The sequence below is a fragment of the Sinocyclocheilus grahami genome, unplaced genomic scaffold (genome assembly GCF_001515645.1).
Source record: "Sinocyclocheilus grahami isolate Dianchi unplaced genomic scaffold, SAMN03320097.WGS_v1.1 scaffold778.1, whole genome shotgun sequence".
In the NCBI taxonomy this organism is placed as follows: Eukaryota; Metazoa; Chordata; class Actinopteri; order Cypriniformes; family Cyprinidae; genus Sinocyclocheilus; species Sinocyclocheilus grahami.
This window is the reverse complement of record NW_015505957.1, coordinates 258,943-274,887: the sequence shown is the minus strand read 5'-3', so window position 1 is coordinate 274,887 and position 15,945 is coordinate 258,943. Positions and strand designations below refer to the sequence as shown.

Genomic DNA, 15,945 nt, shown 5'->3' with positions numbered 1-15,945 from the left:
TATATATATATATATATATATATATAGATACATTTATATTTTCCTATTGTAGGGAAATTATTAAAGTCAAAATATGATCAGTCGAACTATGGCATGACACAAACAAACGAATATAACAATTTGACCCCCATTTTAATGTTCTCTCAAACAAGTTAGATTTAAAAAAAAAAAAAAAAAAGTCTTGCATAAAAACAGTTAAGCATTAAAGTTTTTTCTCTCTTTCAGTTATTAAAAGTGGCAAAGAACATGCAAATTCAGTTTAAGAAATTAATCAACAGAACCATAGACATTTTTAAGGTGGTCTGCGGAAACGGAAACGAACAAACATGAAACGAGACGGAGATAACCTGGCATCTTCTGAAGCCTGGATCTCTGAGATGTGCCAAACGGTTGCAGTGGGCTGTTTCCCTTTCTGTGGTTTCCAGAGTACGAGGGGCTCCCGGTTCAAAGTCTGTAGGACAAAGTGCATCCTAGGCAGGTGCCCCTGATTTTATAAACTCCTATTAGTTCAATCCCAAATGCCTTGGGACATCACCACCCCTACAACAACTGCTGTCTTTAAGATAAAAATATCCTAAAAATATATCTTTAGTCCATTGTAAAATAAAAAGGGGACAAACACAAGCAGACAAATGGCACATTTTGCCATTATGGCAAGCCGTGAATGTGGTGTTGGTTTTAGTGAGTCATTGACAGCTCCATTGTCTTTCAAAACAAAAAAGTTTTATAAATATATCTTCCTTATGTTTGCCATGTTTGAAATTAGTCAATGTGCACATTTACCGTCAAATTAACATTGACATTTTCTTTACAGTTTTTACTCATTCTCTCATTCAGACTGGCTGAGGAACAGAAAAGGGGAAAATTAAAACAAAAAGAAAAAAAATGGGACAGGGGAGGTCTTATGCAAGTCACATCTTCGTTTGTACAAAAAAAGGTTCTTTTTTTTCACTTCTTATTTTAAGCGGCTTATCCGCACACGTACAAGCTGAATGTGAGTAGGAGGTCTATATGAGGGGTTCGGGGGGCAGCGGGTGCTGGATCTGCTGTGGCTGGAGGGGAGGAGGGAGCTGAAGGGCCAGCAGGGACTCTAAGCCGTGGCCATGTGGAGGAGGCGTCCCCTCGGCGCTGGAGGTCTCTGTGATTTCACCACCATAGAAGAAATACTGGCACTGCTGGATGAAGGACTCGATGACGGACTGGTTGAGTTTGGTGGTGGACAGCGTGTCCTTGTTCTCAAAATCTGGCCTCATGAGCGTAGGCCAGAAACAAATGGACAGATTGTCGGTCGTCATCAAAGTGGTCTTACTATGCTGACTTACCCTAGTGGAGGAAGGAGATAAAATACATTTTAAAAAGCATTCTTAAAAAGTATATATACAGTATATAAATGAGCAAAACAAAATATAATTATATTCTAAACATAATAGTTACATAATTATCATAAAGATGAATGAGATAAATTACTATTAACTCTTTCACCGCCAGCATTTTTAAAAAAGTTGCCAGCCACCGGCAGCGATTTTGATGATTTTCACAAAAATTTGATGGCCTCCAGAATATTTTGCTGTATGAATATTTGAATATGCAATACAGCAAAATAAAGATCACAGCCTCTACTTTTAAACAAAAAAAGTTTTATTCTAGCTTAAAGCATTCTTTTTTTTATCAACACTTGAATATAGGTAGGTTTCATAAAAATGCATAAGTTTTTAGCAAAAAGGTGAGAAAATCTAATTTTTATCAAAAACTACATCTGGGTAATATTCAGTATGATTATCAAAGCATAAATCCAGTAAATTGCTTCAATCAACACCTCCAAAGCTTGCACAGACATATACCACTCCCTGGCTCAACATTTTACTCCGTAACATTATGCAGTTTTCATATATATGCTGCCATCGCTGATGATCGCATTATTTTTCATATGCATCTGTTTACATAAGAGATCGCTCGTTTCTCCATCCTGTACACATGTTTTTGTTCGGGAGGTTTTGTGCTCGTTCAGAATAGTGTTGGGTCGTTCTTGAACGATTCGTTCATTTTGAATGAATCTTTAATGTGACTCGGGAAGAACGAGTCGTCTCGGGGAGTGATTCGTTCAGTCGCACATGCGCAACATCATATAGGTTCTGTACTGGATTAGTTAAGTAGTTCATCTCTCGAGTCTTCGGGTTTTTCCGAGTCGTTCGTTCATCACGTGACAGCCCCATAAGCTTTAACCAATGCAGTCTGAGCCAGAAAGAGAATTGATTAGTTCATCTCTCGAGTCTTCGTGTTTTTCGAGTCGTTTATTCATCACGTGACAGCCCCTTAAGCCCAAACCCGAAGACTTGTCAGATAAGAGGTGAGGTGAGCTAAACATAGACTGAAGACCCAGGTAAACAATGAATTCATCTTTTCTGTTTCTCATAGCAGTTTTGTATTGTTTGTAGTGTGATCAACATTTGCGTAAGTAGAAGACGTATTAGGGAAGTAACACGTAACATTTTAATTATATTTTGCTAAAATGAACGAAATGACTCGAAAAAAGATTCGTTCATTTTGCTGAACGAGACTCAAATGTCCGAGTCGGTAAAATGATCCGAACTTCCCATTACTAGTTCAGAAGATGTGTAATAGCGCCCCCTAGTGTATAACAGTGAAAACACGAACAGCCGTAAAAACTCGTCTTTGGCGGTGAAGCGTTGTCTTCTAAAAGACGAGATAACTCGTCAATGGCGGGGGAAAGAGATTTATTAACAGAACTTTTAACAAAGATAAACTATTTTATAAAGCTGAAGACAAATATAAAGGGGAACTGATGCTTTACCTGTTGAGGTGAGTGATGACATATTTGAAAACTTCATAGTTCACAGGAGGAAACTTTCTCACTATTTCCTTCAGCACTTGCAGTCTCTCATAATGATCTACAATTTCTGAAGAAAACACATTTAACAAACTCGTTAGACAGAAGTGAGGAAATATTTAGACTTTCATATATTTATTAATACCTCTTTTTATATTATTTTGTAATCATATGTGGCTATTTGTACATTATTCTGCTTATTACAAAACTACTAAATAAAATAAAATGGACATGATCTGAGTTTATTATATGAGAAAGAGCGATGCAAAAGACTTTAAACTATCAATACATAATTTCCCCTATATTAATATTTATTTACATGTACCTTATTTCATCTAATGCTCACTTAAGGTTGATCTATATACAGTAGTCATTTAATAACTCTGGTAAATGTAATATTTATCAACCTTAAAAATGAATGTCCATTTTAACAGTACATTATAATGTTGTGATGCATAAATTCACTTGTAGAATTTTAAAAGACTAATTTTAGTTTTTAGCATTTATTTTCAAAACACAAAAGTGCAGAATTTAACAATTCGGTCAGAATTTCAATATTACCCCTATATATTATTACAAATATATATTTAACTGCAGATAACCTAAATTAACCAATCATAATCAAATACTCCGAGAGACGTCACACGTGCAATCAGTTCATAATTAAGTTCAACAAGGACTGAATATTTAAAACTTATAGACAAGCACATAATAAATATATATTTGATCTTTTCCAGCAGAAAGAAAATTAGAAATTTGCATTCATGTCATGCTCATTATCAAAAAGAGATTTCTGTATAAGAACAACAAGCTACAACCGCCTGGCCAAAAAAACTGCAAGGGGAGGGAAGAGATAAAGCTGAAATATCAGTATGTTCAAAAAGAACAGCATCCCGGCGCTTAATTGTCATTTATCTACAGCAGTGTGGATCAGAAATAATGAGGAGTACATCACAGGGGGCTCTGGATTAGATTCAGCACTCAGAAGCATCAAACGGAAATGCAGATGCATTTAAATGACTTCTCAGCTACCTTGGGCTGGGATTAGACGGTGTGGTGATGGGATTAATATTGAACGTAGTTGAAAGAAGAAACTGGGGACAGATAGAAAAAAACTCGACTCATAGGCTGTTGAAACGGTGAAGTAACACGGGCAGGTTGCTACTTGTTCTCATAGCTGTAGCAGACACACTTCCTGTCTTTCTTGTAGCCACAGCCTGTGCTGATGCAACGGATGAACGCTGTGTCACTAAACCTGCCTCATTTTACCTCGACACGCTGCTGCCCACCTGCTGTTTGTGAAGACTGAAGTTTGAATGAGTGGCTGGGTCAGACACATGACTACAGATGGAGTCAACTGAAGTTTGATGACTTACACCTAATACTGGCAATGACATAATTTCAGACATTTTGCTGCGATTTTTCCAATCCTTAAGTGAAATATTTGTTTGTTAATAATTATGTGCCATGCCAGCTGCCAAGGCTACATTAATGGTGAGAAACAAGTGAAAAATAGAAATGTAAATAAATAATCATATGAGACCCTGGACCACAAAACAAGTCTTAAGGGTCAATTTTTTTAAATTGAGATTAATACATCACACAAAACTGAATAAATATGCTTTCCATTGATGTATGGTTTGTTAGGATAGGACAATATTTGGCTGAGATACAACTATTTGAAAATCTGGAATCTGAGGCTGCAAAAAATCTAAATATTGAGAAAATTGCCTTTAAAGTTGTCCGAATGAAGTCCTTAGCAATGCATATTACTAATAAAAAATAAACTTTTGATATATATATTTACGGTAGGTAATTTACAAAATATCTTCATGGAACATGAGCTTTACTTAATATCCTAATGATTTTTGGCATAAAAGAAAAATCGATAATTTTGACCCATACAATGTATTTTTGTCTATTGCTACAAATATACCCGTGCTACTTATGACAGGTATACTTATGATTATGGTTTTGTGGTCCAGGGTCACATATATAAACAACAAATAAAAATAATTTTAAGTAGTTTTTTTTTTTAATTATGAAACATGAAATATGAAAAAATATTTTTAGTCAGCAAGATTTTTTTCTTAAAAAAAGAAATTAATACTTCTATTTAGCAAGGATGCATTAAAGAAATAACACAATAATTTGCTACAACTACATTCTGTGACATGGCTAAATGAATATTAAACACTGCAGTCAGATTGCATGGAAAACAGATATTTTAAATTTTAATGTTTCACAACATTACTATTTTTACTGTATTTTTTTTATCAAATAAATGCAAACTTGGTGATGATCCCTGATTTTGTTCTAGGCTGTTTTGTTAATCACTTAGAACATTGCATTCAGGTATCCAAACTTATTTTACAGTATGAAAAAACTCAAAATCAAACTCTGCATAAACCGTTTGTGTGAAAATGATCACAAATATGTTATGTCAGTAAATTGCATAACGTTTTGTAAGAGAAGGCCTTCAAGCTTCTGAAAATCTAAATCTTAAAGATTACATTTTAAAATCACAACATTGGTTGAGTCAATGGTTACTGTTATTGTAATGCTCAAATAAATTGAATTTTTTTTTGGTGCTACAGTGACCGGTTTTTGGGGGAATCAACCTACAAATGACTGACTTAAGTTACAGCTGTATGTATTTTATAAAAAATAAAAAATAAACTATTACTTAAGGCTAGATAAAGCTACTTAATGCCACACTTAGCAGAAATTGTCAGCATAAAATCTTCAATGAAACAATCGGTAACTAATAAAACGATGTTATAAAGCAGTCCGCTACCACAAATCTCAGCCAAAGAGGAAGCACTTGATAACCTGAATGAATCGATACTTACTGGCTGCTTCCACTAGCTCTGGGTGGAGAGAATACGGTATGAGGGGGTCGGGGAGGTCGGCAAAGAAGGCCTTCAGGGCCCCAGCCACGGCGTTCACGGCTACATCCATCACTATCAGGTCAATACTGTGGTCTGAGAGAAGAATGAAAATAGTGTGAGCTTGCATAAGCATCCAACTCCCTTTGTCAGTGCTGGTAAAGCCACTAAATCAGATTTAACGGGACTGAGCAGAATAGAAGGAAAACTATAAAGAAAAGGAAAATAACGAGGAATGAGAAAGAGAAAGAGCCGGGTTTAAGGTGAAATGACAGCTGTCAGACTAGATCTCTCTGCAAAGGCACTGAACGAACACAAGAAGGGGAAAAAGCACCTAATTCACAGTATAGTGAGGATGGAGAAGAGAAAAAGAGAGGCAGGCTAATGGCTCCAGGCCAGCGGGCAGACTGATGCCTATAGTACCTCTTTTGGCCAAACGATGGCTCACTGAGTGAATAATCTGGTCACTCGGCTGAAGATTTTCCACCCCCTCATTTCCACAACTCACCAGCAAGAGATGACTAGTGTTTGATTTGAAAGATATATGTGACCCTGGACCACAAAACCAGTCATATGGGTCAATTTTTCGAAATTGAGATTTATACATCATCTGAAAGGTGAATAAACAAGCTTTCCATTGATGTATGGTTTGTTAGGATAGGACAATATTTGGCTGAGAAAATCTGGAATCTGAGGGTGCAAAAAAAATTGAAATATTGAGAAAATCGCCTTTAAAGTTGTCCAAATGAAGTTCTTAGATATGCATACTACCAATCACAAATTAAGTTTTAATATACTTACAGTAGGAAATTTACAAAATATCTTCATGGAACATGATCTTTACGTAATATCCTAATGATTTTTGGCATAAAAGAAAAATCTATAATTTTGACCCATACAAATTTTTTTTTGGCTATTGCTACAAATATACCCCAGCGACTTAAGACTGGTTTTGTGGTCCAGGGTCACATATGAAAACAAGAGTGGATTCACTTAAGCTACAAAATAAAAACGTATATCTTCTGTATAGCGAGCGGTATGATGGTATTACACACAAGAGCAATGAGGAAACAGCAATGTAACACAGTAATGAGGAAATATATTGCAAAGCTATCAAAATAAGGAAGGGTTTTGTAATGCACAGCATTTATTTTTGTCAGTTTTAATGTTTTGAAGCTGTTGTTTTTTAACTCAAGCGTTACATAATGTGCTAAAAGCCGCTTTTGCATGGATGCCAGGCGTCATTTGTTATGAATAATCTTATCATTTGGTTCCTGTCCATCAAGCTACAAATAAAAAACAAATTAAGTAAAAGACTGAATTCACTGCATTATCCAAAATACTCAGTTATTTAATATATACAATATATTTTTCAATGGATTTGCAGCCAAAATAACTACATTGTGATATAGACCATTACAGTGAAATACAATTGTTCGTGTCATGGAATAAATTTTGGTCATACCACCCACCGCTAGCCTGTAACTGCCTCAATATATTGTCAGCATAGTGACAATTTAATTCTGAGCTTTAAAATGAGAATATAACAGATCACTTTTATGTGTCACAAGGAGATTTAAGCTAAAAATGTCCTGCATGAGCTAATAACTAGTGCGAATCACAGCTTGATGGAGGCCTGCAGGCATCACGCCAGTCAGAAGCCACAAATGTCAAGTTTGTTTTTACAGGAATGGTCCATTTACAGTGTGACAGATCATAATCACGTAATTCAGGGCCTGTTTCTTGTCATTCATGCTGCTAAATGGAGATTTCACCCTTTGATAATTAGAAGTTGGAAATCATAAGAAAATTTTGATTTAAAAATTACATTTTATTATATAAATTATGTTAACATTCATGTACTATGAACAGAAAATCTTATATTTTATATAAAAAACTATTATAAAAAAAATATATAATCATTTAAATAAAATACAATTTTAAATTTAAATTAAGGAAAAATATGTATATATTAATAAAAAATAAATGATTAATATATTGCACATTAAAATGAAGCAAATAACTGAAGCAGACAAGAGACCTGAGACTGTTTAGCTTTCTGGTAAATGCTGCAGAGCAGTGTGTCTTCAATAGAACCATAATGAATCTAAAAGGTGACGAGAAAATCAAATATACAAATTAACCCTTCAAACTAGAGTTTATCAGTCTCCTTCTATCCAATTTGTGAACTATCTTCCAACATGTGTCCTAGCAGCATGCCATCAAACGCCTGCAAATGAAGCCTAATTTCCCACAGAGCCCAGTTAAAATCAGTACGTACCCTGGTCGAATTGTTTCTGAATGTTGTCTTGATCAGTCTTGTTTCCACTCACTCGATAAAGGCCCTCTGCGGTGAGACCTGCAAATTAAGAGTGACACTTCATTAAAATCAATCCCGCAAAGGTTATGTGACAAAACCTCAGTGGAACAAAGCAGTTAGTGCTCTAAAAAACAGCTAATGCTTTAAAGCAGCCATATAAAAGGATGCACAAATGAACGATATGTGTCAGTTCCACAGTTTCTTATTAAATATAAAGTGAATACAAATTAAGAAACACTGCAGAACAAACAGTAAAGGATGAAGAAAACAAGTTAAGGTACCCCAAGTCCATATTTTTGACAGAAAATTATGCTTGTGAAACAAAGCATCTCTGAACAGCGAGATGATCCTTTTTCTTTTTATTCCAAAGCCAAGTTGATCTTTTTACATGGGCTTTTAAATATGACTAGCTGTATCTGTGCCTTTGTGTTGTTCCATTTGAGTGCGTAATACCTTCTAAAGTAACAGTATGTTGTTGTCAGTCACAGGTAAGAAAGCATCTGCCAAAACAGTACGTGTGTGCCACATCCACAGAAATGCTGTCATTACTGAGGTGCAAATCTTCCTCAGAAGACTAAATATTACTGAGAGCTATAGGGCCTAGATCTACAGCATTTCCACAGAACAGCTCTTTTTTTCTACAACCTTTGCTCAAATATTTAAAACCATGCACTCAACCCAGTAAACTGGGCCACTCCAGATGGATGAGTGGTCATACGAGCTGATCTCGCCGAGAGAAAAAGTAGGCCATAAATGCAGATAATGCAGCAGAATTCAACCCACACTTCCCAGTTCCCTGACAGATAACGCTGCGTGTATCTCTTTATTTTCATTACGTCTAATCTACTGAAGCCCGTTTATCAAGCTAAAGATAGCTCTGTGAAGCCATGACCTTGTGCAGCTCCGCAGTGCTCCGGAGCGCTGATGCAAAACACAGGGCCCCCAGTCACTTCCAAAGCCTTGTGGGCTGCTAACTGCTACAAGTCAAAACCGCTGTGCATTTTTGAGATGCTCGCACATGTCAGAGCCGGTCCCTCCTCCAGAGTAGTGGGAGGCTACACAGAGGCGCCTGCTTAACTCGCCACAGTGTTCACAGAAAGGGCAGGTGTGTAGTGACGAATGCAGGCTGTTTATTACTGCCTGGGTTAAAAGAATTGAAATATGAGTCTTTTTGAAATCTAGAGATCTAGCTAGTTACAAATATTGGGGGGGGGGGAATTAATATTGTTATCATGCAAATACTACAGTTATGATAATACTGTAAAAAATACAGTGTCTGGTTGACACTCCCAACATAGTAGGTAGCCATATTGTACCTTTAAGGGATAGCTCTGTCTCTGTATCGATATCGTACCACGTGCTCAGCAGTGATTTTGAAAACATGAGCAGCATTTAAAACAGAGCAGAAAAGTGCAAGGTTTCAAAAAAATAATGAATAGATTATAATATATAGGCTACAACACTGTTTAATCTGGCTGCAGAGGAACACAACCGGGGTTGCCTGATATAAAGAGATGTAATCCCCGACATATCTGCGTTTGTCAACCTGGCAACCATGTGTACGTGCGCTCTCTCCACTGAGGATAAACTCGCTGGCTTTCTGAAAACTAAGTAAGCTTGCAGTTTAGCGATCTCCACTTCAATATTCTATTCTCAGAAAAGTGTAATTCATCAAGTGTTCATTTACGAGAGAGAGAGAGGGGCTGTGTATGTATGAATTACCACTGTTTTTGCAGCATTTCTCTAACAGTGAAGATGTGGCTTTAATTGCTTTAGAAACTGATGTTACCAGCTCCTTGTTGAGTACGATATTGTAGCTCTTCAGCGATTAAGCAATTTTTTTAATAAAATTGCAGGGCAGCGCTGAGAAGTTTCTGTGTTGCTGAATGTGCTGTGAGCTAGTTATTAGCATTAGCTTGGAACACTTCTGATTATTATTTCTATTTTTTTAAATGTAGAGAATGTGTTAATTTGTGTAATGATAACCTATCAGCAATGTAATGATTTTTTTATATATTAGAATGAGTACATTATTATTTATGGGCCAAAAAACAAGATGCAAACAATCAGAATATTGTTCCTGGTGGAGAGTGCCCAATAATAACTTGAAACATTCGCCATTACTTATATTGTAGCCTACTGTGGTAGAGTTATGGAGGCCCTTCATAATGCAGAGGTCAACTGCCTTCTCTACGGTGACCAAGAAGTGCAAAACAAATCACAATTCTGAAAAAAAAAATAACAAATTACAAAAGCAAATGCAAATCTAAAAGAACAAAATTCAGAAAACACAACAACAAATCCGAAAACAAAATAAGTCAGAAAACACAACGACAATGAAATGAGATATACAGCTCTCTGCTTGCAGCGCGTCAGTCACGCTCGTCAGGAAAGTGAGTGAAACACACACAAACACACATTTTTTTTTTTTTAACAAACAAACAAATACGTCATTAATAGCAGTTTACTTCTGTGATTTGGTACAATTGTGTTCATATCAGCAGCGAACCATACCGGAGTTCACATGAACTGGTTTTGCGGGTGCGCACCCGAGTTCGGAAGACAGCGTTCATCATCCAAACGAACCGAACTCTGACATCAAACCCAGGTGCGCACCAAAAGTGCTAGTGTGAAAGAACCCTTAATGCTGTTTGATATAACTCAATTCCAGTTTAATATTCCTAATAAAAAAGACTGTTCAACTTTTAACATTTTGTATTTACATTCTTGCCTTTAAATTCTCTCTGCCCCACAAAAATCCCAATATAACACACCTCTACCTTTTTTTGCATTCCCATTTGCATAAACAGCTAAATAAAATGGCCATGATAGTGTTTTCACGACATATAAAAAAAAAAAAGAGCGGGAGAGAGACTGAACGGCAGAAATATGTCAAATTTACCGTCACTCCCATAGACACTGTATTAGAAACACCCTCCCATTAGCGTTAACTAGTTTTTTGAAATCTGATTCAAAGGTAATATAAGAACAATGTAAATGTACATTCTTTTTTTTTTTTATACCATAGTAAGGGCAATTCATACAATAAATTTAAACAATCAGATTTGCATTTGCGTTTGTAATTTGCTATTTTGTTTTCAGAATTGTGATTTGTTTTGCACTTCTCGGCCACTGTACTTATCTGCTTATAGTTAGCAATAGCCCTATAGTATGCAGTGTTTAATAAACAGCTGTTTTACTTAATCCTGCTGAGGTGAAATTCGGTGCAGTCCAGTATTGGGATACGTATCGTATCTTTACTGGTGAAACACAGCCCTAGAAAATATAGTAATTAGTTAAATGTACACTTCGACATCATATTTGACTTTTGTTCACTAAAACACATTTCAATGCACACTGTAAAACAAATAAAAAAACAGAACAAATAAATTGTTGAACTAATGCTTTTTAATTCACTCGAACAGTTTAAAATTAAAATGAATTTAATAAATCTATCAGCAAATATGCTATTAAAACTTATTAAAAATATATTATGAAAACATCTTTAATGTTTTGATGCTCTCATACTAGCGAGTGACATAAGTTACTTAAGGAGCTAGTGTGAAACTATGACCAAATAAAATCTCACCACAATGTCAATTTTTTAATTCCAACTAAACATTATCAAATATATTCTCCTGAGAAGTCAAAAGAGCTTGTGCAAGAAGTATGTAGTTTAGCACATAAGTGAAATGAAAACACTCCCAAAAAAAAAAGAGAGATAAAAAATTCAAGATGAATTAGCAAACTGATTTTATTGCTTAGGCCAGTGTTTCCCAACCGAGGTGCCGTCTGTAAAAAATAAATTTTTAAATTGCTAAAATGTTCAAAAAGGCAGCTATTATATAATATCCATTTCTGATATCGCCAATAATTAGAGATGCACTGAAATTCCGGCTGCCAAAAATGAGTTCACCCCTCAGGATTCACTTTCACGTGGTGTGACTCTCTGTGTATTATCCCGCTCTATGCGTGTGTGTGCTCCGCTCAGTCGCTCACGGCCCATGTGAGTGCTCCACTCATATACCGTTTGTGCTCATCGGAACAGTGAAGTCCACTCAAAAATCGAGCTGACAGGAAACATCTATGTAGTACAGTATTGTTTCTGTTTGCAATAGCCCTACTGTGCTGTAACAAGGTGTGGTAAATGGTCAACTCTGGTAACGCTGCCCTCTCATTCATTGATCTGCTAAACGTTATGCTCACGTGTCCTCTGATAATAATAGCTTTCTAGGATTAAACATTATTTGGATAATTGGTAAAAAATAAAAATCTCTTAATAGCCCTACTGTGTGTTAGACCTACCTGAAAAACTAAAAAGCAATTTCATTTGTAGGCATTATTTTTTATTTGTGCTATCATTAGTAATTTCTTTATTTGTTCTTATTTTATTATTAACTGCTTAGCCTCCTTGTCATTTTTTATTCAATTCAAAGTTTTAAATCAAGCTATCTCGTGCTACTGCAACAAAATAACCCAACTGTAAAATCAAAAATACACTGAATGAGCAAAACTTTGTTTAATTACCATTATAACTAGCTATCTCACAATGTTTACATATGAATAAAAGCCTACATTAAAATCGGTCATATAAATTGGTCTTTTCATTAGAAATTAGCCTACTGATTGCCACCATTGATGGACAATTTTTTTTTATAATATTAAAAATATCTGTATGACAGTATATTCTGCCGTTCTTCCCTGCTGTACCGAATATCTATACTTTTCAATGTATCACATCGAAGTTAGAAATTCAAATATTGTGACAAAATTAATTTTGTAGGGTGCCACAAATTTGTTAAAATTTCCAAGTGCCGCAACTAAAGAAAGGTTGGGAAACACTGGCTTAGGCAACCATCGTGACCCATCCCTGGTTGATTGTTCCTTTGTGATGTCATCTGTAATGCCTGTTGATGACTCATAGAGATTAAGTGATGGTTTGGTGAGGTTACCACGCAACGGCGTGGGTTTGGATCCAACCCTTTTTGTCAGGCCTGTCACATGTGTGAATCGTGAGCTCTGGCCTGGTGGTGTTATGCCCAGCCTGACACTGCGAACAGAGTGTGAGCTCACTTACAAGTGCAGGAACACGTCGAGACTAACCGCACTGTACCATATCAAAGTCAAAGCCTTGAAGGAGTTCACACGTACTGAACAGTCAGCCTGCTCAAGAACGTGTCAGCTTACTATTTCAGATAGCTGATAAAGCACAGTACACACAAACAGACATTTGCACTTCCCTGAGATTTAGTCACTCAGGTTTATACAAATCACTTGATGGATAGTATAAACACACTTCAACCGCTCCAAATAACGTAAAATGTTACTCACTCTTTTAGTGCGGACACATTTCAAGCATATAGTGCGTTCAAGTCAAATCAGAAAGATAGTAATTACGAGTTGAATGCACATGAATTTCACTAAGTTGTAATTATGAGTGGGAAACTCTGGATTTTCTTTTAAGAGATAGTTCACCCAAAAATTTAAATGGTCATTTTCTTTTCTTCTGCTGAACACACACACAAAAAAGATATTTTGAAGAATGTTGGTAACCAAACAGTTGCCAGTAGCCATTGACTTCCACAGTATTTTATTTCTATATTATAGAAGTCAGTGGCTACCGGCAATCGTTTGTTTCCCAACATTCTTCAAAAATGTATTTTGTGTTTAACAGAAAAAAAGAAACAGGTTTGGAACAATTTAAAGGTGAGTAATGATAACAGATTTTAATTTTTTGGGTGAACTAACCCTTGAACTATCCCCTAAACTTGTTAAAATGAAAATCTGTTTTGGTTTGTTTTCGAAATTGCATTTACAAAATAACAGAATTGAACAATTACGATAGAAAATATGATTCAATTTACAGCACCTTGAAAAATCATTAAAACATAATGCAGCACAACCAATGCACATTCTGTATTCATCATTTTGTAGATGTAGATTTTAAAAAACAGTGCTAAATTTTATGTAGAAAAGGTGCATCACCATCTTGCTTTGACCACAGTGATTTGAACGGACCTGACATCGTAATTATGACTTCACAACACATAAATACAAACTTCCCAAGAGGACTCTAAGCCACCAATAATCATGGTGTTCAACAGCTGGCAGCCATAAAAGTAAAATCAGTCAGTGTGTGGATCCTGTGTGGTGTGTCAGTAATTTCAGACGTGATGATCTTTAGTCAAATGCTGTGAGGAAGGTCAATGTCAAAAGTGTTGTTAAAAACAGTAACAGGAAGCCGTACTGAGGGAAGTGATCTTAATTTGGATGCAAGTCTATTGTCCCCTCTAAGCCCTTCCCATCCACCGCTGGACTTTATCTGCACCTCCTCATCAGCAGATTACAATCGCACTCAACCTCAGAGGCAACAAAAGGCCACCATGATACAGGAAATCACAGGCATTACCGTAACACAGGAAATGTCAAAATAGAGCCCATATGCAAAAACAGACCATAAATCAAATCGGGCACTCATATAAAACCCAGAAATCACAATATAGCATAGATTTATCAGTTAAGCTTTAATTCTCTTTTAGCAGAGGTAATTTCGAATGTGGTTTGAAGTGATGCCAGACGACGTACACAAAAGGTCAGCATAGTAATGAAAACCTGCCATTATGAGCACTGCTGTTTTAGAGCTCTTGATGAAGTGTTTACACAGCAGGAAGAGGACAATATCACACAAAAAGTGCACTGCACACAGACTCTGCATGTCAGATGCTTCATTAGAGGAACTAAAATGTCATGTTTTTCATGAGTATTTGTTCTCACAATGAGCACTAATCCCTGTTGATAATAACAGCAGAAGGAAGTCATTCATTGTCAATGAGTGTTGGTTTCAATGGGACACAAGTCGGAGTGACCATTAGTGACACAAGCAAACATGTCCAGAGACTCAACAAGGTTAGGCGAGTTTACATTTTATGCAAATGAACAATTCAATGCAACGACAACCACTAGAGTGCAACAGTAACCAGTGTGAAAGTCTTGGTTGCGGAAGTATTTTTCCCATTCATTTTCTCCATGGGAATTTTTAAACAAATCCACAACAAGATTTAAGCCTAAATTCTAAGTTACATAGCACAATATCATGACACATTGCACATGATGTAATAGAATAAATATCTATAAATGTGTACGGTAGTTTTACAATGTGCGAGTATGAAATACAATATGTGAAGTTTAATAACAAGAGTTAAAAATATAGGCCTACTTTACCTTTACTAAGTTTGGTGTCTGTAAGATTTTTCATACTGTGACAAAGCTGTATATTCAGCAGCCATTACTACAGTCTTCAGTGATCCTTCAGAAATCAATCTAATATGCTGATTGAGGTAAAGAAACATTTATCATCAATGTTGAAAACTTCTTAATATTTGTGTGGAAAACGTGGTACTGTGAAATTCAGCTGTTAAGTTAAAAAGAACAGCATTCATTTGAAATATAATTTTTTTAACTGCACAAGTCTTTACTCCCAATTTTGATCAATTAATACTTGCTAAATAAAAAAGATGAATTTTATCTCTTATTGACCCTCAACCCTTAGCGTAAGTTGTTTTAGATTATAGAGAAACCTCAACCGAGTTCTTTTGCCATGATTCTCATTTTTATGGCAACGTCTTCTTTCACTGGTGGATCCAAGTGCTGTAGTGGGTTGCATAGTTCTTTACTACTACTACACAATGATTAAAAAAAAAAAATCACACTTGTGTTTTCTACATAAGCATATCCAATAATTTAACAACCTTTTTTATTTATAAATGAAACCTATATTATTCCTAAATATTAGGGGTGCTCCGACTGATCGGAAACTGATCGCTATCGGCTGATAATCGCTTTGGGATGATTGATCGGCAGTCTCTAAAAAGTCCGATCTCATAAACCGA

The 15,945-nt window shown here is 35.9% G+C and overlaps 1 protein-coding gene across 1 annotated transcript in view; it reads right to left on the bottom strand.

The window, feature by feature from the left end:
* Window positions 1-131: 131 nt before the first annotated feature.
* LOC107561551 (rho GTPase-activating protein 5-like) overlaps window positions 132-15,945 on the bottom strand; it is a 47,870-nt gene continuing 32,056 nt past the window's right edge. The window contains exons 4-7 of the mRNA XM_016246020.1: window positions 8,018-8,095; window positions 5,701-5,832; window positions 2,813-2,918; window positions 132-1,323 (exon numbers count right to left, since the gene is read on the bottom strand). Coding sequence (XP_016101506.1) covers window positions 1,008-1,323; window positions 2,813-2,918; window positions 5,701-5,832; window positions 8,018-8,095 — 632 coding nt within the window. The 3' untranslated portion in view covers window positions 132-1,007. The remainder of the gene's footprint in view (window positions 1,324-2,812; window positions 2,919-5,700; window positions 5,833-8,017; window positions 8,096-15,945) is intronic.